This window comes from Pyrus communis, chromosome 10 (assembly GCF_041283825.1).
Source record: "Pyrus communis isolate YQ-2024b chromosome 10, ASM4128382v1, whole genome shotgun sequence".
Lineage (NCBI taxonomy): Eukaryota > Viridiplantae > Streptophyta > Magnoliopsida > Rosales > Rosaceae > Pyrus > Pyrus communis.
In genome coordinates this window covers 5821170-5844509 of record NC_142574.1, presented here as the reverse complement: position 1 = coordinate 5844509, position 23340 = coordinate 5821170, and the positions used below count along the sequence as shown (strand labels likewise).

Sequence of the window (23340 nt, the reverse complement as noted above, 5' to 3'; positions counted from 1 at the left end):
ATAATGACAGGTGGCGCATCGAGATTGGTTGAAAATCTTATCAGAAATCTATCTACAAAATAATACTTTCGGATAATGACATGTGGCGTGACAAGATTGGTTGAAAATCTTATCAAAATCTTGGGTAAATTATTGTAAACAGATAGAGACACGTGACGCGTAGGGATTGGTTGAAAATCTTATCGGAAATCAATCCACAGAATAATACTTTCGGATAATGACACGTGGCGGGACAAGATTGGTTATAAATCTTACCCGAAATTAAAACTTTTTTTTATTTATTATTTTGTAAAAAAATTAATAATATTTTAATAGGCTGGATGCCAACGCATTTTTTAGGGGTGGAGATGCATTTGGCCAATTAGGCCCTGTTTGGTAGACCGTATATAGTACCGGATAGGACTATTAATACAGAGTCGGGTGTTTGGCACTCTCTCGTATTAAATTGGACCAGACTAATTTAATTTGATCCACTTATTTTATACGGCGTATACCCTCTTAGTAAACCAGACCAAAATGGGCGTATTAATTAGTCAGCTCCCTTTCTTCTTTCTCGCACAAACTGGGCACTCTCTCTCGCCGTCCCCGCCATTTGCTCCGTCTCCTTCTCTCGCCGGCTGTGTTCTCCTCGTCTCCTCTGGCAAGCTCTGTTCTCTCCATCTCCTCTCAGTGGCTCTATTCTCCCTGTCTCCTTTGTTATCTGATAACACCCACAGAGAGACGACTCGCACCACCACAGAGAGAAATAATCAGTACAGTCCGAGCTGCCAAAAAAGGCCTTACTGTTCATTAGGGCCAAACACTATTCATTTGAGTGGATTAAATGGGTTGGGTGCCAAACTTTCTTAAAACTAAGTCCAAAAATGTAGAGTAACTGCTAGAAAATGTTTGTTCCATAACGAAAGTAAATATAATTGTAACTTGGACACCAAAAACCTGTTGGATTGCAAGCAACATACAGACTATGTTTTGCCATTCTTGGTAGCCCACCGTAACTCAAACAAAACAAACCACCCTAACTGTTGATGACCTCATAATCACAAAACTACAGTTAAAACATGTTATGTAGACTTACCATGCCTAAAAATCCCCATCCAATTTCTATTTTTAGGGGTGCAAGTTGGAATGGGTCTTCGATTCTGATAGTAAAAATTCTGATCCAAACTAAACAATTTTCAATCTGAATTTTTTTTCAAAAAATTGGAATACATTTAGCAATTCTAATGATTCCGAATTTCCAATCCAAATTTTTTCAAAAGTCTCTAAAATTATTCTGAAAAAATAAAAAAATAAAAAAAATAAAAAAAAAAACCTTCCAAAATATTCTAATTTCTTATAGTTATTCACTTAAATTATATAATTTGTTATCAACTTTTATATTTTATTTTGTAAAGATAATATTATGTAAATCAACAATTCACCATACGTAATTGATGTGTGCAAATTTATTATTATGCGTCACACAAATGTAATTAAATCGCACAAAAAAATGATTGTCATCATCTCCATCTACAGGTGGCATTGAAAACAAACCTCTTTGCAGAAAAATAAATAAATAAATAATGTTTGTGTTCTCATGAAGAGCTCTACTTGTCATTCGACTTATTATTAATATTTTTTATTTTTTATTTTATTATTATTATCTAAATATCATATTTATAAAAAATCTTTCAATTTGCCGATCGTTTAAATACTTGCAAAACATAAAAAACAAAACTTGGTATTCGGCATCTTTCCCTTATTCTGTTTCTTGTTATTTTTTCCAACAATAAAACAAAAAAAAAAAAAAACATAAAAAAACCAAATTAAATAAAATATCCATCCCCCAGTCAATTTCAAAACGAAAAAAGCAATGGAATTATCCAACTACCTTTCAATTTGCCCCCTCGCCACGTGCCGCCTTTCAATTCGCCCGCACATTAACCACTCTCGTAAGCAAACCTCCAGAGTCCATTATCTACACCAAACTCCTAAACTCCCGCACATCATCACCGTGGATTTCATTCAATCATTGATGGGTTTCACTTTTCAACGCTTTTGATCTCTTTAGTGTGTAAACTCGACCGCATAGGATTAAACAGGTCCTAGGTCCTCGTCGACCTTATAATGCAAACCAAATGGCCCAGGCCTACCATTCGGCCTCTGCTGTTCAACAATGGAACGCATTCTCTCTCTCCTCGTCACTTTCTCTCTCTTGATCGTCTCGCGTGCGCAATCGGACAGCACAGATCCCCTTATCAGGCAAGTGGTGGACGGCGGCGATGAGTCCCACCACCACCACGACCATGACCACGCTCTCGGGGCCGAGCACCACTTCTCGCTCTTCAAGCACAAATTCGGCAAGTCGTACGCAAGCAAGGAGGAGCACGACTACAGGTTCGACGTGTTCAAGGCGAACCTTCGCCGTGCCGCGCGCCACCAGCGGCTCGACCCCTCGGCTCAGCACGGCGTGACTCGGTTCTCCGATATGACCCCCGCCGAGTTCCGGAAAAGTCAACTCGGTCTCAGAGGGCTGAAGCTGCCCGAGGACGCCACCAAGGCTCCGATTCTCCCGACGGAGAATCTGCCGGAGGATTTTGATTGGAGAGAGCATGGAGCCGTCACCGCCGTTAAAAATCAGGTCTTTTGTTATTTTAATGTTCCAGAAATAGAATTATTTTTTGTAATTTAACTTTAACGTATCCGTTTATTGATTGGGATATTTGGGCTTTCTTTTTGTTTTGGGAATTAGGGTTCGTGCGGATCGTGCTGGAGTTTCAGTACTACAGGAGCGTTGGAAGGTGCACACTTTCTCGCAACTGAGGAGCTTGTGAGCCTCAGCGAGCAGCAGCTTGTGGATTGCGATCATGAGGTTTGACTTGTTCTTTTCCCTTTTGTTTTATTTGGTGTGTTTCTGGTGTATGAAGAAAATTGGGCCTTTTTATTGATTTACATACATTTTGGGGATTTCAATTGCTTGATTTTGTTCGATTTTGATTGGTAAATTCTCTTGGGTTTGTGTCAGAATATTTGTTACAATTGTTTTGTTCAAATAATTTGTGTTGTGGTGTGTATGTGGAGGCCCACATGGAATCTGGCAGTACCGAAAGACACAAACTTGAACTTTTTGCTTGCATTTATAACATACACTGAGGTTTCTCAAGTCTCAAAACTTGTCACAAGGAGAATGGAAAAAGGTCGAAATTGCAAGGGTTTAGCTAAAATTCCCGAACTTGGTCTATAAGTTGCAGGAAATATGGCCTTTATGTTGTGATTGGTGTCTCTGCTGTTGTTATGGCCTTATTGTTGTGTTCTGCTTTGGGTTTATTAAGATTACGGGATGTAGCAAGAAGTTCTATTTGGATGTAAATGGTTAATGGTTGTTGGTTGCTTACTGCGTTGAAGGATTTGAAACGGAAGTTGTTCTTGATTTTAACCGGCGTTGATGAAATGCATGCGCTCCTGCTCATGAAGCACCGTTCTCATTTTACATGTCTTGCATTTCGTTGTCTTTGATAATACATTAGCAATGCATGTCGAATGGTGTTATCAAGTGCTTTTGTGTTTTTTAGCACTACATAATGAATGATGCTTGTTATTTGCTTCTTACGTGTTATTTCTGATATTGTGCAGTGTGATCCAGAGGAGGCAGGTTCATGCGACTCCGGATGCAACGGGGGACTCATGAACAGTGCCTTTGAGTACACACTCAAAGCTGGGGGACTAATGAAGGAAGAGGATTATCCATACACTGGTACTGATAGTGGAACCTGCAAATTTGACAAGAGCAAAATCGCAGCATCAGTTTCCAATTTCAGCGTTGTCTCCCTCGATGAGGATCAAATTGCTGCCAACCTTGTGAAAAATGGCCCTCTTGCAGGTACTTAGAACTTTACAAATCTGTAATTTTGTTTCTTTCCCTTTCTGTTAAAAAGTAGTTTGTTATTCATATGTTCATCATGAAATTTAAGAGCGTTACATTAAAGATGTTGGCTTAAGCTCTAATAGTGGTTAGGATTGGCTGGTGTTAACGATTTTCCATTGTTCGAGTGCAGTGGCTATTAACGCGGTGTTCATGCAAACTTATGTTGGGGGAGTTTCATGCCCCTACATATGCTCAAAGCGGTTGGATCACGGGGTGTTACTCGTAGGTTACGGTGCAGCTGGATATTCTCCCATCAGATTGAAGGAAAAGCCATACTGGATCATCAAGAACTCCTGGGGAGAGAACTGGGGAGAGAATGGATTCTACAAAATCTGCAGGGGCCGAAACATCTGTGGCGTGGACTCCATGGTCTCGACTGTTGCTGCAGCTTCGGTTAAGACCAACTCTGAGTAGTAGGGCCCGACCCTAGCTTACAATTGCAGTTGTGTTTAATTTGTATACAAGTTGTGGTGACATTCATTGGGCATAACTCCAATTGTTTTGTAGTCTTCTGTCAGGCTTGCAAAACATAAGACTCCATTTATCTTGTATAAATCTTGGTGTTTGTCCGAACGGCGTAAATGTCCTTTTTTACGTGTTGATGCAAGTTGTTGGAAATATACATGGATTATGGAGTATAGTTATTGTTTTTGGTAAGAACATGCCTGCTTATTTTGTCTGCTTATCCAATTTTATCTGCTGCGTCAAAAGGTTCCTTCTCCCATGTTTCAGATTTTTCGAAGTGCACGTTTAGTGTTGCAACTTGGATGGCAACTTATGAACCAGACGGAATGTTTCTTCGTTTTGTAATTTTTTTTTTTTTTTTTTTGTCACTTAGTACTACGATACAGTGATATTCCTCTTCATTGTAAGTGAGAGGTCTTAGGTTCGATTCTCGTCAAATGCGAATTTGAATCACGTTATTACTAGTCCAGTGTGAGGCTAACTCCCTTTCCTTTAGTGTAGATAATATGGTTTATTAAAAAAAAAACCACCTTTAAAGTGTTAATAAAAAAACATTTGAAGTCTCTATGTAGGCTTGGAGGATTTACTCAAGTTGACTAAAGCAGTGTTTTCCATCCACAAGAAGTGGAATTCCTCTTCTCATAATTTTTATACATATTTAGTGTAGAATATATCATATTGTTAATTTGTAAAAAAAATAAAAAATAAAAAAGAGTTTATCATTCGTCATATTCTTTTTTTTTTCTTTTTTTGAGAAAAATAAATTCTAAGAAAGTATTTTGGTACTTCAAAAATCTCATTCTACACTTTTTACAAGTGTATTTTTCTTTCCTAATATGAAAATTTGAAGTGTAGAATGAGATTTTTAGAGTGCTAATAACAATTCCCTAAATTCTATTGATCATTTAGGCATGAAGAATTGGAGATATATTTTGACAGTCCACCCATAAAAATGTCAGTGGCATGCCAATTTTGCTGCGGGGCACCATTTCATGACTTTGACCAACTAAAAAAACACTCGCATTTTTGAAAATCAGATCATTATAAAGACATGGTTATTCTTCTACACCTTCCACAAATCCATAAACCACTCGAAAAAGAAAGAAAGATAGTGAACTTCGTTTGCCTTCATCTTCTCTTCTACCACCTCGTTAATCTCAAATCTCTCCAACCTTTCATTGTTTTTTTAAAAGCCGTATGTAAGAATTGGAGGGAACTAAACGAATTTAACTATTCTATTGAAGATCTCTAATTTATTTTGTTTATCCAATATCTTAGTTCCGGCATCTAAATTGAAAGTTTTTTTTATTTCTCCGTTTATAAGTCGTACATATTGCTTTTTTAAAAGTCGTATGTAAGAATTGGAGGGGATTAAACGAATTGGATTTCTTGATTGAAAATCCTTAATTTGTTTAGTTTCCTCCAATATCTTATATCCGACATCTAAACTTAGAAGTTACTAATCTTTGTTAGTACGAGAGTGGTTTTTTAAAAGCCGTATGTGAGAATTGGAGGGGACTAAACAAATTTCACTTATCAACTAGAAACCTTAATTTGTTTAGTTTTCTCCAATATCTTATCTCCGGCATCTAAATTAAAAGTTATTGATCTTCGTCCAAAGGTCGTACTTGTTTGCTCTTGTAAAAGCCGTATATAAGAATTTGAGGAGACTAAACGAATTTAACTTCTCCATAAAGAAATCCTTAATTTGTTTAATGTCCTCCAAGATCTTATTTCCGACATCTAAGCTGAAGTTTCCATTTAAAAGTCGTACGTGAGCCATGAAGAATACCAAATAAATTGGCATCTTAATAGCGACAATTTGTTTGGTTTCCTTCATCTCATTTTTGCAACTTGAAGAAATTTGTTTTTATGGTGTTTAGACTGCTTATCTCAACCAGGCCTCTAATGTAGTTTTTGCGGTTTGTTCAATTTTTATTAATTTTTTTTCTTCCTGAAACAAGTGAATCAGTCTCTTTCTGAAATGAATACGTTTTACTTGCAAAACAAAAACTATTTTTTTTTTTTTTTTTTTTTTGGTTGGTATACCCATAGACCTCTCACTGACGAGTTGATTGAAAATTCGCCATCTGCAAGTTTCGAACTTAAGACCTGTCACTTACAAATGAAGAAAAATGCTGCCAGGCCGCAGTACAAAGCAGCATAATTTGGTTATGTCGACGTAGGAAAGAATACAAGGGTGAAGCCAAAACTCATCTCGGATTGGTGAAGAACTATATTATTAATTACTAATAGCATAATTTAAGATGTACTCTGGATTACTCGAACAGCACAATACTAATTATCGTCTTTATTACATACGGTCACAATTGCCATATACATTAAGAAGCTGGCCTAATAAACTTGCTTATTCCTCCCAAGAACAAATAAATAAACATGCTTAAAGTGGGTGATGCCCAATTCGAAAACCAACCGAAAACTCCTCATACAAGGTGCATCACAATTGCTTTCTTTTGTACTGTTCGAATGAAAGAATCAACTCGGGTTCGTACCTATTCACAGTCGACTCCATGGCTTAAACACTGCCAACGACTTCTTTTTACGGCATCACTCATCGTCGTCGTCAAGCAGTGCGAACGAGTACGGATAGAATTTGTAACCATCCCCTTCATAAAACTTGTTCTGGAATTCCACCCAGTGAAGTCGAAGAGCGTGAAGGAAAGCACTGAGGGTTTCCATCAGTAGTAAAACACCGACAGTGGCACACACAAAGACGATGAGACCCACTATGAGTATAATCCAATTGTTGAACCTGTGAGACGTACAAAAGAATATGTTTCATGTATTTCCCTTGCAGATGTTCGGTAAGACTGCCTAATTAAATTTGAAAATTCAAATCTCTGTCACAACTTCTTGGGCGTAGGTAATAATCCAGATGAGCAACAGAAACAAATGGAAATGAACTCCTGCTAAAACATTCATTTGGTGCTCATTGGCCTATTCTCTACATCCCAAGAATCGACAAAGATTTTGAAACTGTGGCCAACTTTGACGGAGTACTAAATAAAAGCAGCATCACAAATGAGTTAAACATACCCCCAGGCTGTTAGGAGAACCTTGTCGTAGAACACACTGGACAACTCTGAATGAGCAAGACTGTACAAAGTTCCAAAAGACAAATGCCCAGCATTAGCACTTATTGCGCAAATAGATAAAAAAGAATATTATGCGAATACAACTTATTGACCACATTCTATTCTGTCATGGCTGAAAGAAAATGTGCTTTTTTTTTTTTTTTTTTTTTTTTTTTTTTTTTTTTTTTTTTTTTTGTAGAATCCAAGTACCAGATAAACCAATTAATATAAAGAGGGATCTTGCCGGTCAATGTCATGTCACCAAGTGGAAAAGGAATGTCTTCCCCAGAGACAGTGAATAAGCTGTCCAGTATTGACTTTTCTTACAAAACAATGACATGCATGGTTAAACAGCTCGGTGGCATGTCAAAATCAAATTGTGTAGACAAACATGCAAGGCTAACACAATTTACTACTGAATGCGAATTTTATTATTGCTTCAATTTTAAACTTTATGAAGCCAGAAAGTTCATTTTTATTTCAAGACTTCCCAACATAGAACACAACTGCAATAACGAATGCAGACATGAACTGGCATACGCATACAGAAAATCAAATACACCAAGAAAGCCAAGAATGACAGTTCAAGTTCTAAGAAACTACCTTAAAGCCCATAGACGAAGGTAAGAAGCTGTATTTGAGACTGCTCCAAGTACAAATTCTATTGTGTGTATCATTTGATGTACGAAAACTTCACTAAATTCAAACTCCTCATGACCATGGGCATCATGGTTTGAATTCACTTGCAAGCTCTCTTCAGTGTTCTCAAGTAGAGCATAGGATTGACCTTGATGCCGCTGAAATAACATAATACCATCAGAAGATGCAAACTAATATGAACAATAGGGAGAGAGGTGATGATCAAAACGACTGAGGGTGAAAGGATGTCAAACATACATCTTGGTGTTGCTTCTTCAAAAGAAAAGGCTTTGGAAACAGCATCCATGGTACAGCAACAAAAGCCAACAATAATAGTACAAGCTGGTAAAAGAACAAATAAAACATGAGGAATACTCACATTTTCTTTTTAACAGAAATATTTAAAATAAGGAAAAAACGCTGATGGAGGGGATACCTGAACTGTTTTCTGACCATTGAAAAGCTGATTTTCACCTAGCTCGTCTGTAGGACTTAGGAACATGTATATCATTACATGGTAGAGATCAGCTTTCGAACCAGTCCACCACTTCAATACAATGAGAACAGACAAGTAGCCAAATAGACCGTTTAAAAATATCATCTGGGGTATAAACTGGAACCTGGGTAAATGAAGCAACTGAATGAATACTAAGCCATAAGCAGGGTCAGAAGCAGATTATAGAAACAACTAATGACATGACTGTAGACAGAAGAATTCACAGTACATATGTGAACTATTCACATTTACAGTGATGCATTTGCTGCCTTTGGTGGTAAAGTTGACACCTCCACAGAAAACTAACAAAATAAAGATTCACAACTTACCAAACATTCAAATTACTTCGAAAGAACCTGGCATTGAAATAACTGATCATAATTCCCAGGTTCATCTGGACCACGCCAATAATAATTGACATTTTCATCTTCAATGAGTTTAGAAATGGAAGCTCACTGCGGGATCCATGCCATACAGGATCCAGGCCAAATGGGTATGTGGGCCGCACCTTAATCAAGCCAGCTGTAGTTGCATCTCTGAAAGTCAAGATCAATTAACTATTACAAACATTTCAAAATGAGGACACAGAAGAGAAGGATATACATCTCCAAAGTTTTAGGCACATACCTGCAAGAAAGATCACGGCATGCATATGCTGAGGGACCAAACAGTTCGAACGGGACAGAGAAGAACTCATTATAGATAAAACCTGTGTAGATTGAGAAAATTGCCATCAACAAAATCACATAACGACCACCAAAGGCCATCTCCATGATGTCTCCAAGCTTCTGTAAAACCATAATAGTATATAATTAGATTCTTACATGAAGACAAAAACGGATGAGGGAAAAAAAAAACTGCTTCCCAGAAATAAGTCAAATAACCAACACGTGACGGGGAAATGACAAGAACCCACATACTAACAGAGACTAAGATCTCCATCTCCTTTGAATGTTGAGTAACGAAGTGAAAAGAGGAAAGTAATCACAACAAATGAATTCAGGGTATGTTTACTTGCAAGGAATGGGTATCATTCCCATATACCCATTCCTTCACATACCCAGCCAAGTAAGTAAACATGCCATCAAAATTATACAGAGGAAGTATACTCATGAAGAAGCAGCACCTCAGAATTAGCAGTTTTAAAGGAATTCCCACTTTCTATGAAGCTCATCAATAGACAATATCAGATATTCAAAGGTCGACAAATCAAATCCTTTTAACCTAGAATAGTTCCTTACTCCTCAAAACACTAGAGGTAAAAGACACAATCTGTCAATCCTAAAACTTAATAAACAATCACAATTCCCTGACAGGATGAAAACTGGAAAGAGAGGAAAGGAAGAAAAGGAGGGGAAAGAAAGAATGGCATAGTGAAATATCATTTCTTTATCTGCAATAGTATCAACATTCATGGAGTAAAGGAAACAAAATATTGTAGAACATTGGCAAACATTCACCTAACGGGATAAAAATGTAAAATGTTGCACATAAAAGATATTTGACTGCTAGTAACATACTTATGGCAATAAGCAACATACAGTTGGTGTCACGATGGTCGTGCTTCACATTTTTCTTTAGATGAGATATAATCGCAATAACATCTAACAAAAGAAAGAATCAAATAGATCCATATTTTATTAACCTAATAAAATGGAACAGCCAACTACCATAAATATAGTAAGGGAATGCATCAATGTTTGATCCTATACTTTGGTACAAAATACTATGTAAATGACCTACAATGCAACAATATTATGGTTGAGATTGAATATATCAGCATATGAAGTGATTGCAAAGCTTGGTAACAATACCTGACTAGAAAGCTTCTTTTCCCTGCCTATTAAATATAAGGCCGCAAGTAACAAACATATTCCATGTCCCCAATCACCAAACATGACAGCAAAAAGAAACGGGAATGTCACGATAGTATATACAGCAGGATTTGCTTCTTGATACTTAGCCACCCTGCGGTTGCATTAAAACAAACCATTTCAGAATCTTGTAATATTTCTGCTGGAAACAATAGATTATCAGCACAATTTGGGATTCCAAATTCTAAGATTCAATTTTTTACGAGAAAGATTCACCATCAGTAAATGTGGGGTTTGATTTTTTACTACAGCCACTTACAACTGTTTCATTGATTTCAAACATGGACCTTCATTAATGGCTACATTAGATATCACATTAAGAATTAAATAGTTGATTTTTACCAAATAATACCTGGCATAACAAGTTACTATCTAGCTCACCTGTTAATGGTAAGCAAGCACTATAAATGGTAGATTAAAACCACCACAACAGAAATCAACTACACAATGTGGATGAAAACTTTCAGTATCTAGCCCTGGCACCTTACTAGGGAAATTCCAGAAATGACAGTGTTTAAGGATAAAACTGACTAAATTTCTTTCTCTTTTTCTTCATTCTTAAAAATCTATTCCAATTAGCCATAAAGGAGCACAGAAGATAAAGATATCACAGTGGAACTCACCCGTATGCATCAACAATTTCTTGAAAAGAAGAAGTGAATTTGTTTGTACGGAAATAGGTAGGTGGTGCCTCCTTAGCATGCAAAACCTGGAAAATAGCTCCAACTTGTGAGTTGGAATCAAATGCTGCCCGCTGCAATGCATCTTGGATCTGCAAAAATATAAAGATACAATGAAACAAAGAAAGTCAATTACATATTCCACTTGTACATCATTGTTCACACTTTTCAACTCAAAATGGGTATAAAATGAATCATTATACTATGGAGAAATATTTGTAAGTAAAGGATACCTGTTTTGATGCAAAAACAGGACTCCACCCTTCAGCCACAAGACATTTTTTTGTAACATCAAGGCTAAGCATGTTAAGATGGTGGTATATGGATTTCTCCTTCCTCACCTTCACAATTACAAAGAAACATTGTAAATAGCTTAACATTGGCAACACACTCAAACACCATATGTTTTGGGTTAGTCATAGTCATATCTCCACACATATAACGAATAAACCTCATTAAATAAAATAATTCCAAACCTACCAAAAGGTTCCACTGCTCAAAATGCTCGCCAATAGTCTGTAACAAACTTCCCCGAAGTAACACTCCAACATCTATGGTAGTCTTTAGCTCTGAAAGTCTTCCCGAAACCTGATGTTGAGGGTTAAATAACCAACGTTGTCACGATGACATAAAAATAACCAACATCGTCAGAATTGGATCAATGGAAATCAAGGCCCGGGAGGTAACTTCATAACATGTAGATGATCAACACCCTGGAATATGGACGGACTGCTAACAACTACAAAAGGCTTACTTGGATTTCTACTTAAGCATGGGGGTTATACAAACCATATTAAGAATTTAATAAATAGTTTTGAAGTATGCTTAATATTAACAATGAAATTACTTCATGATGGAAAATAAGCACCAAGAAAAAGATAGATATTATGAACGGACAAAACTGCAAACGGCTAAGGTTTCTTTGATTAGTTTTCTTTTTTATTTCTACAGAAATGAAACACGATATATGATACAGAAGAAACGGAGAAGCTATAAACCAAGAAAATATACATACCTCAGTAATCATCTGATATTGTCTACCTAGGTCCTCAGTAAAAGAGTATCGATTAGCACCAAAGGCATCACATATTTTGAGAATTTTGCTCTTTGCTCTTTCCCCAGAGTAGAATACCACAAAAACATTTTTCTCAACCTGCATACAGATTGTCATTCACAGTCAAAGACGAAGTGTGCTAACATTTTTGCTAAACATTGACAGAGCGCTTTTGGTTATTTGAAAGCCCTTATAGCCATTCTTAAAGAGCTTCCAATCAGGTCAAACTCTCCCCCACAATTCCTGTACCCCCAAGATCCTTATGGACTGTTTGGTTGAAACAAAAGGCATAACTTTTAACCTGTTGGAGATTTTTAAATGCCTAACCTATTTATTGGACTTCTTTGTTGAAACATATTAATGATATCCAGTTTACTGTTATTGATCTTGTCAGTTAGTTTTGATGGACTTAAAGTCCATCTTTATCGTGACCTTAAATTATAAAGAGTAAAAGATACCACAAGAACAAATAGAAACTTCCTCTCCTCTTTCCAATAACATAAAAATGCAGGAAATGACGTGTCAATACCTTCTCTCCTGAAACAGGATCAGTCACGGGATTCTCAACAACAGTCTGCCTCAGAAAAACATTACCCCGAGTAGCTCGAAATATAATCCTCTCAAATGCCAAAGACTTTTCCCTGGGAACAAGACCAGTGAGAAATCCCAACTTCACTTGCTTTGATGGATCGGTTGATGTTTCCTTCACAACAACAAAACAAAAAGAATTGGACTTGGCAACAGGAAGAAAACTGTGGTTAATCAAAATACAGAAAATCCAAGATTGAAATCTGTACTTGCTCCAATAACAAAGGCATGTCCAGGGATTCATCACCGATATCACGGGATTCATTTTCTCTCTGATGCAACACGGCACTGCTTCGAGCTGCATGAAAAAACTCACCAGCCTAAAAGGAAGAGATTTTTCAGTCACATGAGAGCCTATTGAAATAAAGTAAACATCAAAAGAGAGACACAAAACCAAATGAGAGTAACTCTATTCAAATTCTAGTTCATTGGCAGATCAAATAGATACTCGCTTCTCTGTTAGTGATAAAAGAAAACGTCCAATGAGATTCAGAACTCTCTGAACTGTTAAGTTTATACGTCAAACATATCTTACCAATTCAGCTCATTTAACAATATCACCTGCATCATTATGTGTAATCTTATGATGTGTCAGCTGATGATGCTTACATGAAACTTTAATTTTTATAATCTACCCAGAGCTGTTGCTTATGCTAATTTAAGGTTATTTGGAAGGTCACTACTGCTGTTAGCTGAATTTCAGTTTTCAAGTTCTTTCTGTCTTAATATCTTGTGTATTTACTTGAAATAAAAAATTCGGATAAATCTCTATCTGATTCCTGTTTACTAGATTGAAAAGTTACTTAGAGAAGATATGAAAAATGCATCATTTAATATTCAGAGGTCAGGGAGTTTAATAGACTATATCTATATGTGCAACGGAGCAAAAATGAATCCCATATTTTTTAAACTGCTCTATGGCTTGAGAAATTTGGAGTTTTTACCATCTTTATTTGGGGTATATTGGCTACTTCCTGAGACAGTCTGCAGCCTTTTAGGGTGGCATGGCAAGTTTTTGGAACGGTCCAACTACAGCTCTTAGGCATTTGCCTTTTTTTTTTTTGGTCTTTGTGGTTGTAGAGAAAAATTAAGTGTTCCGAAGTGAAAAACATTGCATAACGGAGATCTCGGCTTGCGTGGTAGCTATCTGAAAGAATAAAACTCCTCAAACCTCTTTTAATCTTCATGCACAGTTTCTGTTTTCTTTTCATTTTCAGTATTAGGCACGTACAGCTTTTGTACATGGATAGAAGCCTCTTGGAAACTTTTGTTACTTATAATAAAAACTGCATGGTAATAGAGATGCAAAGATCCTTTTTGGGCCAAAAACAAAAAAGGGTCATTACCTTTTCCAGAACAAGCTTATATTCTAAGAGTTCATTATATGAACGTTGCAACTTTTCATCATTTAAATTTATTTCAATCAGCTCTGCCTCAAGTTCACCAAGTTTTACCTAGCATACACACAAAAGTGAATTTGTCAGAACATGCAACATTAAACATCTTTGGCTATGCACCAATCCCCTTATTATACCTCTAGGTCATCCACATTGACATCAACTTGTTTTGCAGACTTTGAAGGAGGTAAATCTGCCTTTGACATTTGCTCCTTAAAGAAACGTAATTTGCGTGCCATCTCTGCACTTCTTTTAATCTTCATAGAAAAATGAAATAGAGAATTTACCAACCAAATACTCATCCGAAGACATAAAATTTTGATACTTTAAACAATTATGACAAGAATAGATTGGAAATGTTCTGTATCCATCTTACAATCTAGATAGCCAGTAAAGAGTACATGGCCCTTCTTGATTTGGCAACAATCTAGAACAGTTCACAAGAACAACTTGCTAATTTACCAAGACATGCTAAAGCAAAGAAGAAATAAGCGATATGAGAAGTTAACCATTTGAGCAACTGATTGGATCAAGCCTCAATATTAGGTATATATCAGGAAAAAAAAAAAAAAGAGATCATCAGCAAGGATGGGATTCGATTAGAATGAGCATAGTGAAAACACCATCAAAGTTCATATGTATGTAAACATAAAATTCTCTCTCTAAAATAGGTTATATGAGGACCGCAACCACGAACAGGTGACCGAGCCAAGTACTTCCCTTTCTTAAAACTGTCAATTTTGTCACTTAAAGAGACCTGTTATTAACTCTATATTCTAAAATATATTTGTGACTGCTTCAAAGTCACCATAGACTTTTCTATAGATATACAATGGGTCAGAAAGTAATATCCTGCCCCAGCATAGTAGACACAATATATCATTCTATCTCTTAAACGTCCATCATCCCAAAGGAGGTAATGATAGCTGACAGTACAGTTTTTATATTTAATTATGAAAAACTAAATGTTTATTTATGTTGACGTTCTTAGAAGGTCTTTTTCATTAAAACTAATCATAAAGTACAGCTCTAAAGGTATTTTACAGCACTAAAGGTATGGGTTGAAATTGGAAAACCTCTAAGACAACATGAACCATTGGAAAGAAATTTAAACCATAGGCTTTCCCTCCTTTTCCTGCTAATCTTTATAACTCAATTTTATGAGACGTATTTTTTAAGGCATATCCACGACCAAACAAAATGAACAAACGTGATGTTGGTCAGCAAGCTAAGAAAAATAAACACACCTGAGCAGCATATGTCCTCTGAAACGGGCTCTTCTCTGAATTGAGCTGGAAGAATGATACATAAAGTTTTAGTAACAAAATAAAAATTTAATAAAAAATTTTGAAAGCAGCACAACATTGATTAGATTAAGGATGACCAACAACAGAGCTAGCATAGTGCTTCAAGTTAAGTGCAATTTGTGCAGCATCAAGAACATCATGTCACCGAATTTCAAACATTAGTACTCCATAATTTTGTAAGAGTTATTAACCAAGTAGAAAGTATTAAAACCTCTATCAATTATGAAATAGGTGAAGCCCTTGTGTGGTCCTCAATTTTTTCTAATCCGCTTACCCGTAAACCTTTTCTTCATTTCAGGATGATATGATAGTTCACCTTCAACTTCAGTTCCTTAAACTTAAATAGAACATTGTACATTCTGGAACAGGAATTATGAAATAACTTGCTTTTTGTTTTCATACATATACTTTGCCAATAGCTTAGACAAAAGAGATCTGAGTTAATCTCAACTCAGAGAGCTACCGTGTTCACCACCCACCCATACACTACATTACCACTCTGTGATGAGCAAAACAATACCAAAAGTTTCGACCCACTGCTTTTGGATTGCTCCCGCTACTTCTATCTTTCTTATTTGATATATGACTCGCGACTTGTGTTAGTCTGCTATTTGAAGCTCTTTAGCTAAAAACATGTCCATTTTAATGGGGATACACACTTTCAAGACACCAAAAATCTGACAGTGCCATGATCGCTTACTAGGCGCTCGCGATGCTAAATGCTCCGATAATCAATCGTCTTTTTTGGGGATACTAAATTATGTAATTGGTAATTAACCAATCGATCAACCACTTCAATTTGCAGATAAATTGAGTTCCTTAAAATCTAAAGAATCAAACACCATTCACTAACCAGGCAATTAAATTTCATACATAAAAACGAAACCCTAAATCTGACAATAGAAAAACACTTGCGCAAAATCGAATCGAACCCAACTGAGAATTCCAATCGGAAACAGAGCCAAGTTAGGGTTTTTACTGTTTCCCCGCAGCAAAAAAGAATCGAAAAAGGAAGAACAAACCATAATTGAAACAGAAAATTGGTAATGAGGGGGAGAGAGGGAGTAAAAGGTGTACGTCTTTGAACTGGATGAGACCGAGGTCGCCGAGATAAGAGACGGTAGGGTGAGCGGACTCGATGGGGATGATGATCTGGACGAGCTGCATCGGCTCCGACCTGAACAGATCCATCGGAGGACAGCACTCTCCCATTCTCTCTCTCTTCTCTCTCTCCTCTCCGGATGGTGTGTCTGTGTCTATGTTGGTGTTGGTGTAAATGCGTGACTACAGATAGTCAAAAAAAAAAAAAAACTGAGAGAGAGAGATTGGAGATCAAACAATGATTCACTTCGCTGATTGCTTTGGTTGCTCTCCTCTCTCTCTCTCTCTCCTCTCTCCTTCGCGCTGCGCCACAAAAGGATCTCCCACGTCACCAGGTCCCCGCTTCCTCTATTTAATTTCTATTTTTGGGGATAGGGAAGGTTTTGTAGGAAATTTCTTGGGCTTTTGCTACTTTTTTTTTTTTTTTTTTCTTTCTCTCTTTTCACTTTTTATTTGGCTTACTTTTAAGCCATGCTTCTTAAAACTCGATCTTAATTTCATTTTATTTTTGTAATTCAAAAGTTGTCATTATATTTTCTGAAACACAAAGTTTACTCCATTTTAATCTCATTTTACCTCTAAAATTTGAAAGTTGTTTATAAAAAAAACTCAAAAGTAGCTCTGCATTACCTTAGATCTGTTAATTTCTAGTGTTGGTTTGATTTGAGTGGGCCGAGCTAATTTTTTTCTTTTTTCTTTTTTTTATCTCTTTAGTTTCTTTTAATCTTGATATTCTTTAATTGTTGAATGTTAACACATAATAGAGATTTATAATCAAATTTATTGCACACATGTGATATAGTCTTACTAGGTGTTGGATTTTCAGAGAGACGAGAGAGTCCACAAGTCAAAGTGGAATGAATTTTGAGTTCTAGGAAGTAAAGTGGTGACTTTGGAGTTATAAGGGGCATAATAAGATCAAAATGAAGTCTCAGAGAGTGTAGGTAAAAAAAAGCCTTTTTATTTTTTGGGTGTGTTTATTTATTAAGAGCAATTTCGGCTGTTGAATGAGGGCAAGAGTTTTGGGGTTGCCTTCTGAAAAATAAGTGCCTTTGTGCAACTCTATCAGTTGGCCAAAGGCAAGAGTAGGAGAGATTACTATTCACAAATATATATTTTTATTATTTATATGTGTGTGTGAGTGTGTGTGTTTTTTTTTTTTTTTTTTTTTTTTTGATAACCAAATAATTTATTAAAGATAGAAACCTCTAACATAACCACTAGCCCCAAAGTCGAATCTAAGAGCAATCATTGCCTCAGGGGGCAAACAGTAATCCCAAAAGTGGGGGTTAACAAGAGAAATGCCAACATAAGTAAGAGCATTTACATCAAAGTTTGTCTCTCTATAGATGTGGTGCCACGAAATCTCTACAAATTTAGACGCTAACCCCTTGATATCATTGACAACTTGACAAATATGCTAATGGGGCTTCCATTCACCACGTGCAAGCTGGATGACAGGCAAAGAGTCCTCCTTCACCATTAATCTCCAGGTATCCTTTCTCTTGGCAAGCAACAACCTCTCTTGTAAAGCAGTAGCTTTAGCCACAGTGATAGTGGCTGCACCAAGGCACAAAGCTCCTGCAACGATAGGAAAACCCTCCTGGTTCCTCAAAACAAAAGCTGCAGCACTATTTCCCAAAGAAACAGATCCATCAAAATTTAACTTAATAACATCCAGAAGGGGAGGGTTCCACATGATAATATGGTTATGGTTCAATGCCACCGTCTTGAGTGAATTGTTGCCAGAAGTACCTACTTTTGTTGCCACACAATGCCTTCTAGTTGCATTTGGATCTATGCTATTAAACATTTTTTATTTCGATCTTGCAATAATTGCCACCAAATTAAAATTGCTTTACTCAAATCACTTAACTCCTTCTCATCATCAGAGTTAAGGATCTCCAACCAGTCAATTACATTACTAACTTGATGGTTAGTACTTTTCCACGGACTCACCTAGGATAAATGCTACATTTGAAGTGCTTGATGGCAATTAAGGAAAAGATGATCTTGACTTTCCTCATCCCCATTACAAACAGGACAACTCATACTAATACTTTGAATATGTCTACGTAGTCTCAACCTAGTGTGCAGTCTCTCCAAGATAAAAAGCCAAGCAAAAATACTTTTGGAGGAATTTTTAGACTCCAGATCGATTTTAGAAGTTTATTTCTATTTACTTATTGGTTGTCATTACCTTGGATCCACATGGCTGACTTAACTGAGAATTCCCCATTCGAAGAATGCTTCCACACAAAGAAGTCATCCTTGTTATGCCAATGAATAGCAATCATACATATCTTTCTAACGATATCACTATCCAGTACTTGCAAAAGACGTTCATTGTTCCAATAATTATTCTCAATAAAATCATTCACGCTTAAATTCCAGTTCAAGTTTCCATGGTTGTCTTACGAGATGAGATGGAATCAAGGGTAAAGAAAAACCCAGTGATGGGTCCAATAAAGGATATCCTTACCATTACACACAATCCATCTCATACCGTTGTGAATAACATCTCTACTTTTAAGAATACATTTCCAAGCAAGGGAATGATTTTGCTTGACTTTACAATTTAAGAAACTTTCATTTCTAAGGTACTTATTTTTGACAATTTTCACCCATAAGCTATCCTTCTCTTTTAAAACTTTCCATCCTAGTTTAGCAAGGCAAACATTATTGAAGTGGTCGGCCCTTCTAATACCTAGACTACTCCGATCCTTGGCCTTGCAAAGGTGTGAACTTTATAAGTTTGTTTTTTGAAAATAAAACGTTCTATTTAACTCCAATAATTTAATTTCAAATACTAAACAAAGTATAACATTAAAACAAGCATAATTAATTAAAAATAAAGGGCAAATGGAGAAGATGATTGGATATTTATAGAAAAAATTAAATATTTTTTCTTTTTTTCCCTTTTTCCCATTTTTAAAAATTAAATTAATCATGACCATTTGATTTTTCTTATTATTGAATTCGACGCTCTAAAACATGCCATGTGGCACAAAATAACTTAAAAAAAAATTGTCGTTGAAAATCCAACAGCTCTCCTCGCGCCACGTCGGGCAGTCATTGGGCTTTCTTCTATAGCTACAACAATGGGACCCATGACAACAGAAACTGTCGGCCCACTCACCCAAGATGTGTGTGTATTACATGCGCTTGATAAAAAAAAATAAAAAAAAAATAAAAAAAAAGAGAAGGGAGTTGTTCAAGGTTTACCTAAATATAGAATTTACAACTACCATATAGATTATATAACTCATATAATAGATTTCTTTTCAATTCTCACGTACACTTTATTTTAATGTGTTGATATATTAAGATCATTGGAAGGGAGTTGTTCAAGGTTCTCAGGGATAAAATGGGTGCATATTTTGATCCCTTTATATCGGAAAAAGTTGTGGCTTTCCCAGGAGATGTAAGTTCTGAAAACCTTGGAGTGAAAGATTCCAAATTTAGGGAAGAAATGTTCAATGAAATACAAATCATTCTCAGCTCTGCAGCAACGACCAAATTTGATATGAAAGGTAGAGCATTCACCATCCAATTGATGTCATGTGTTCCCATCCCAATATGCAATTTCTACATGGTCATGTGATTGCTAAGTCAAGAAAATAAATAGAACGTTGGACTTTTGTCTTTGAATTGTAACTTTTAATGAACTACACACACACACACACAAAAAATATATATATATATGCACATGTACATTGTGTGATATTTGTGTGCAGGTATGATATTGCGCTGGACGTGAATACATTTGGAGTTCTTCATGTGTTGAGTTTTGCGAAGAAATGTTCAAAACTGGAGATCCTTGTCCATGTATCAACCGGCCAGTGACTCAGTTTTCTGTTGTTTGTTTTGTCCTTTTGTATAGCCTTTCCTTTATTTGTTTGTCCCATATTGTTTTTTATTTTGGACATAATAATTTTTTTTAAGTCTTACTCGTTTAATGGATATATATAGTTTTTGCTTAAGTTATAGTGATTAATTGGGGAACTTTTTCCAGCTTATGTGTGTGGTGAAAGGGCAGGACTCATAGCAGAGGACTTGTCGTCTTCATTAATGGATGATATAATAAACAATAATTTCGAATTACGTGAAAAGAAGGTGTTGGAGGAGAAATTGAATGAAGTAAAAGCACAAGGTGCTTCTGAAGAAATTATTACACGCACCATGAAGGATTTGGGCATTGAAAGGTTTTTAGAGCATCATTATCTAATCTAATTGTGCCCTGTATTACTCTTCACATATGAATTTTATATTGTGGCTTACTAAATCAAAGGGTAGAATTGTTTGAAACTCTTACCCTATTATTTGTTTTTCTTTGATACAATTAATAATTAGGGCTAAACTTTATGGTTGACCAAACACCTATGTATTTACAAAGGCGATAGGAGAAATATTTTTACATCACTCAAAAGATAATCTACCCCTGGTTGTCGTCCGCCCACCCGCTGTTACTAGTATAAGGAGCCATTTCCAGGTTGGATTCAAGGTTTGAGGTAATAAGCTGGCATGTACCTTAAATATTTATTTCTTCTGTGTGTGTGTGTGTGTATCTCTTACAATTAGTATGGTCCTCTTTAGAACTAAATGTGAGTGCAAAAAAGTGTATGATAATTTTCATTTAGTATATATGGTCCTCTTTGACAAGGTGACAGCAAAACTCATATATCTCTGTTATTTTCATGTGACTATAGAACAATTGATAGCATAATTGTTGGTTATGGTAAAGGAAAGTTGAAGTGCTTACTTGCTGATCCTATCTTAGTATTTGATATGGTGAGTTCAAAGTCAATCAATCCCCAAACCCCTCCCCAACGCAAACATACATTATACATATTACGTAGATCTGCATGCATGCATGTACGTAAAATGTGTCTAAGGGGTAAGCTTATTAGCAGGGTGCCATGCACATAAATTATGTTGGGGCACTATATTAAAAGAAAATTACGAGTGTCGATATATACATCTAACTGTCATATATATATTGGTTTGTCATCTACATTTTTAGTTATAAAATAAATGAGAAAATATGACAGGTGCATGGTTAGAAAACATGAAAGACTTTTAGGAAAAACAAATATGCCATGTGGCATACTTTCATTAGTGTTGATGACATGTTAAATGAATGGTTTACCCTAAGTACATAATATAGCATTCCAAACTTCTTGTTATTCTAAGGGTCATAATTTTACCAACAGGATACTCTCCGGATCTTTTTGGTCAGAATCCTAGGAATCAATAAATCGTTTCCGTTTATCATGCATCGTGCAGTCATTTTTTGTCAGGTACTGTTTGTATTTAATTTTAAATAAAAATATTTAAAATGATTTCTGACCGCACGATGTACAATGAATGGATATGATTCATGGATCTCCAAAATCCTCACAAAGAGTATCCGACGAGGATCTAGATTCGTAATTTTAGTGCTTTGAGATCAACTTTTGATTACAATTATCAAAAGTTAAAATTTTAGATAAAATTCTATACATGCCCAAAATTTTGGTTAATTTTCCAAGGATGAAGGAGGGGAAAGGTTTGGTGAGTGGGTTCATTTCTTCTTTATTTGTTAATTTTTTTTTTTCCCCTAACTAGTTTGTTTCTTTAATTTCTACTTTTTCTTCTTATTCTTCTTTTCGGGTTTATAATAGAAGGATATCCAATAACAGTTACAGTTTGTTCATAACATTATGTATAATTAACTGAAGATCGAATTGTACATTACGCAGATTCCTGTTGACATGGTGGTAAATTCAATAATTTCGGCGATAGTGGTGAATGCAAATCAATCTTCTATTCACATTTACCATGTGGGATCTTCATTTCGCAACCCTTTAAAATTTTGTGATATTCAAGATATTATGTTTCGATACTTCACCAAATTTCCCCGGGTGACGAAGGACGGAAAGCCTATTAAGGTTGCGAAGTTTAGAATGCTTAGGACTATGGCTTCTTTCCGCATGTACATGCAAATTCGCTTCATGATGCCTCTGCAGGTTTGTTCAACCTATTCCTTGCTAGTAATAAAACTAAAAACATGGACTATAAATTACTTAATGTCCCTTTAATAGTATGTTTCGTTATTCTTGATATCGCACGTTCTTGTTTCTTCTCTTTTTATTGTTTTCGTCTCATATATTCTTCTTTGCATCTTTGAAGGGATTAAAGTTCGTAAATAAGGCATCATGCCGATATTTCAAGGATATATATGCTAATTACAGTCGAAAACTCAAATTGGTAATGCGCATGGCAGAGCTGTACAAACCCTATGTGTTATTCAAGGGTATGTACGTATGCTTTATTTGGTGATTAGACGACGTTTTATGGTTAATTGTAATTATGCATAAATCTTATGATAATGATTAACATGTTTTCCCTGGTAGATTTGAGGACACCAATTCGGAGGAGCTGCGAAGGGTGACAAATGAGAGTTACATAGACGCAAAAGAATTTAATTTTGATCCCAGGTGCATTGATTGGGAAGACTACATTATGAATGCTCACACTCCTGGCCTCGAAATGCACGTTATCGTCAAATGATAACCCGAAGAATCGATGCATTGCCATTGCAATAAAAGTGTACCTTCAGGAATGTGTCAAGTTTGCATCTTAGCTACATTGGTAGTGATCAAATAATTCCACACTAGTGTTGAAGAAACTATATCAACGTTTTAAGTCATTAGCCTGCGAATAATTTATGGATGGTGATGAAATAATTCAACTGTAGT

At 36.0% G+C, this 23340-nt stretch overlaps 2 protein-coding genes and 1 pseudogene across 3 annotated transcripts; 2 read left to right on the top strand and 1 right to left on the bottom strand.

Annotated features, from left to right (window-relative positions):
* Nucleotides 1-2118: 2118 nt before the first annotated feature.
* Nucleotides 2119-4544, top strand: LOC137727325 (cysteine protease RD19A). The gene is made up of 4 exons (XM_068466190.2): nt 2119-2620; nt 2732-2851; nt 3613-3859; nt 4035-4544. Exons 1-4 carry the CDS (start codon nt 2156-2158, stop codon nt 4316-4318), a joined length of 1116 nt encoding a protein of 371 aa, XP_068322291.2. The 5' UTR covers nt 2119-2155; the 3' UTR covers nt 4319-4544.
* A 2104-nt stretch (nt 4545-6648) lies between these two features.
* Nucleotides 6649-17009, bottom strand: LOC137727774 (V-type proton ATPase subunit a3). Its single transcript, XM_068466589.2, has 18 exons — nt 16577-17009; nt 15440-15484; nt 14330-14449; nt 14142-14249; nt 13005-13115; nt 12737-12910; nt 12169-12306; nt 11634-11741; nt 11387-11494; nt 11097-11245; nt 10414-10567; nt 9227-9387; nt 8929-9135; nt 8540-8723; nt 8362-8445; nt 8068-8261; nt 7427-7486; nt 6649-7142 (listed from the first exon to the last, which is right to left on the bottom strand). Exons 1-18 carry the CDS (start codon nt 16709-16711, stop codon nt 6938-6940), a joined length of 2445 nt encoding a protein of 814 aa, XP_068322690.2. The 5' UTR covers nt 16712-17009; the 3' UTR covers nt 6649-6937.
* Nucleotides 17010-20263: 3254 nt separating this feature from the next.
* Nucleotides 20264-23340, top strand: LOC137727540 (fatty acyl-CoA reductase 3-like; annotated as a pseudogene). The gene is made up of 7 exons (XR_015952429.1): nt 20264-20438; nt 20616-20805; nt 20954-21111; nt 21310-21391; nt 22342-22608; nt 22772-22899; nt 22996-23340. The product of XR_015952429.1 is annotated as a fatty acyl-CoA reductase 3-like (transcript).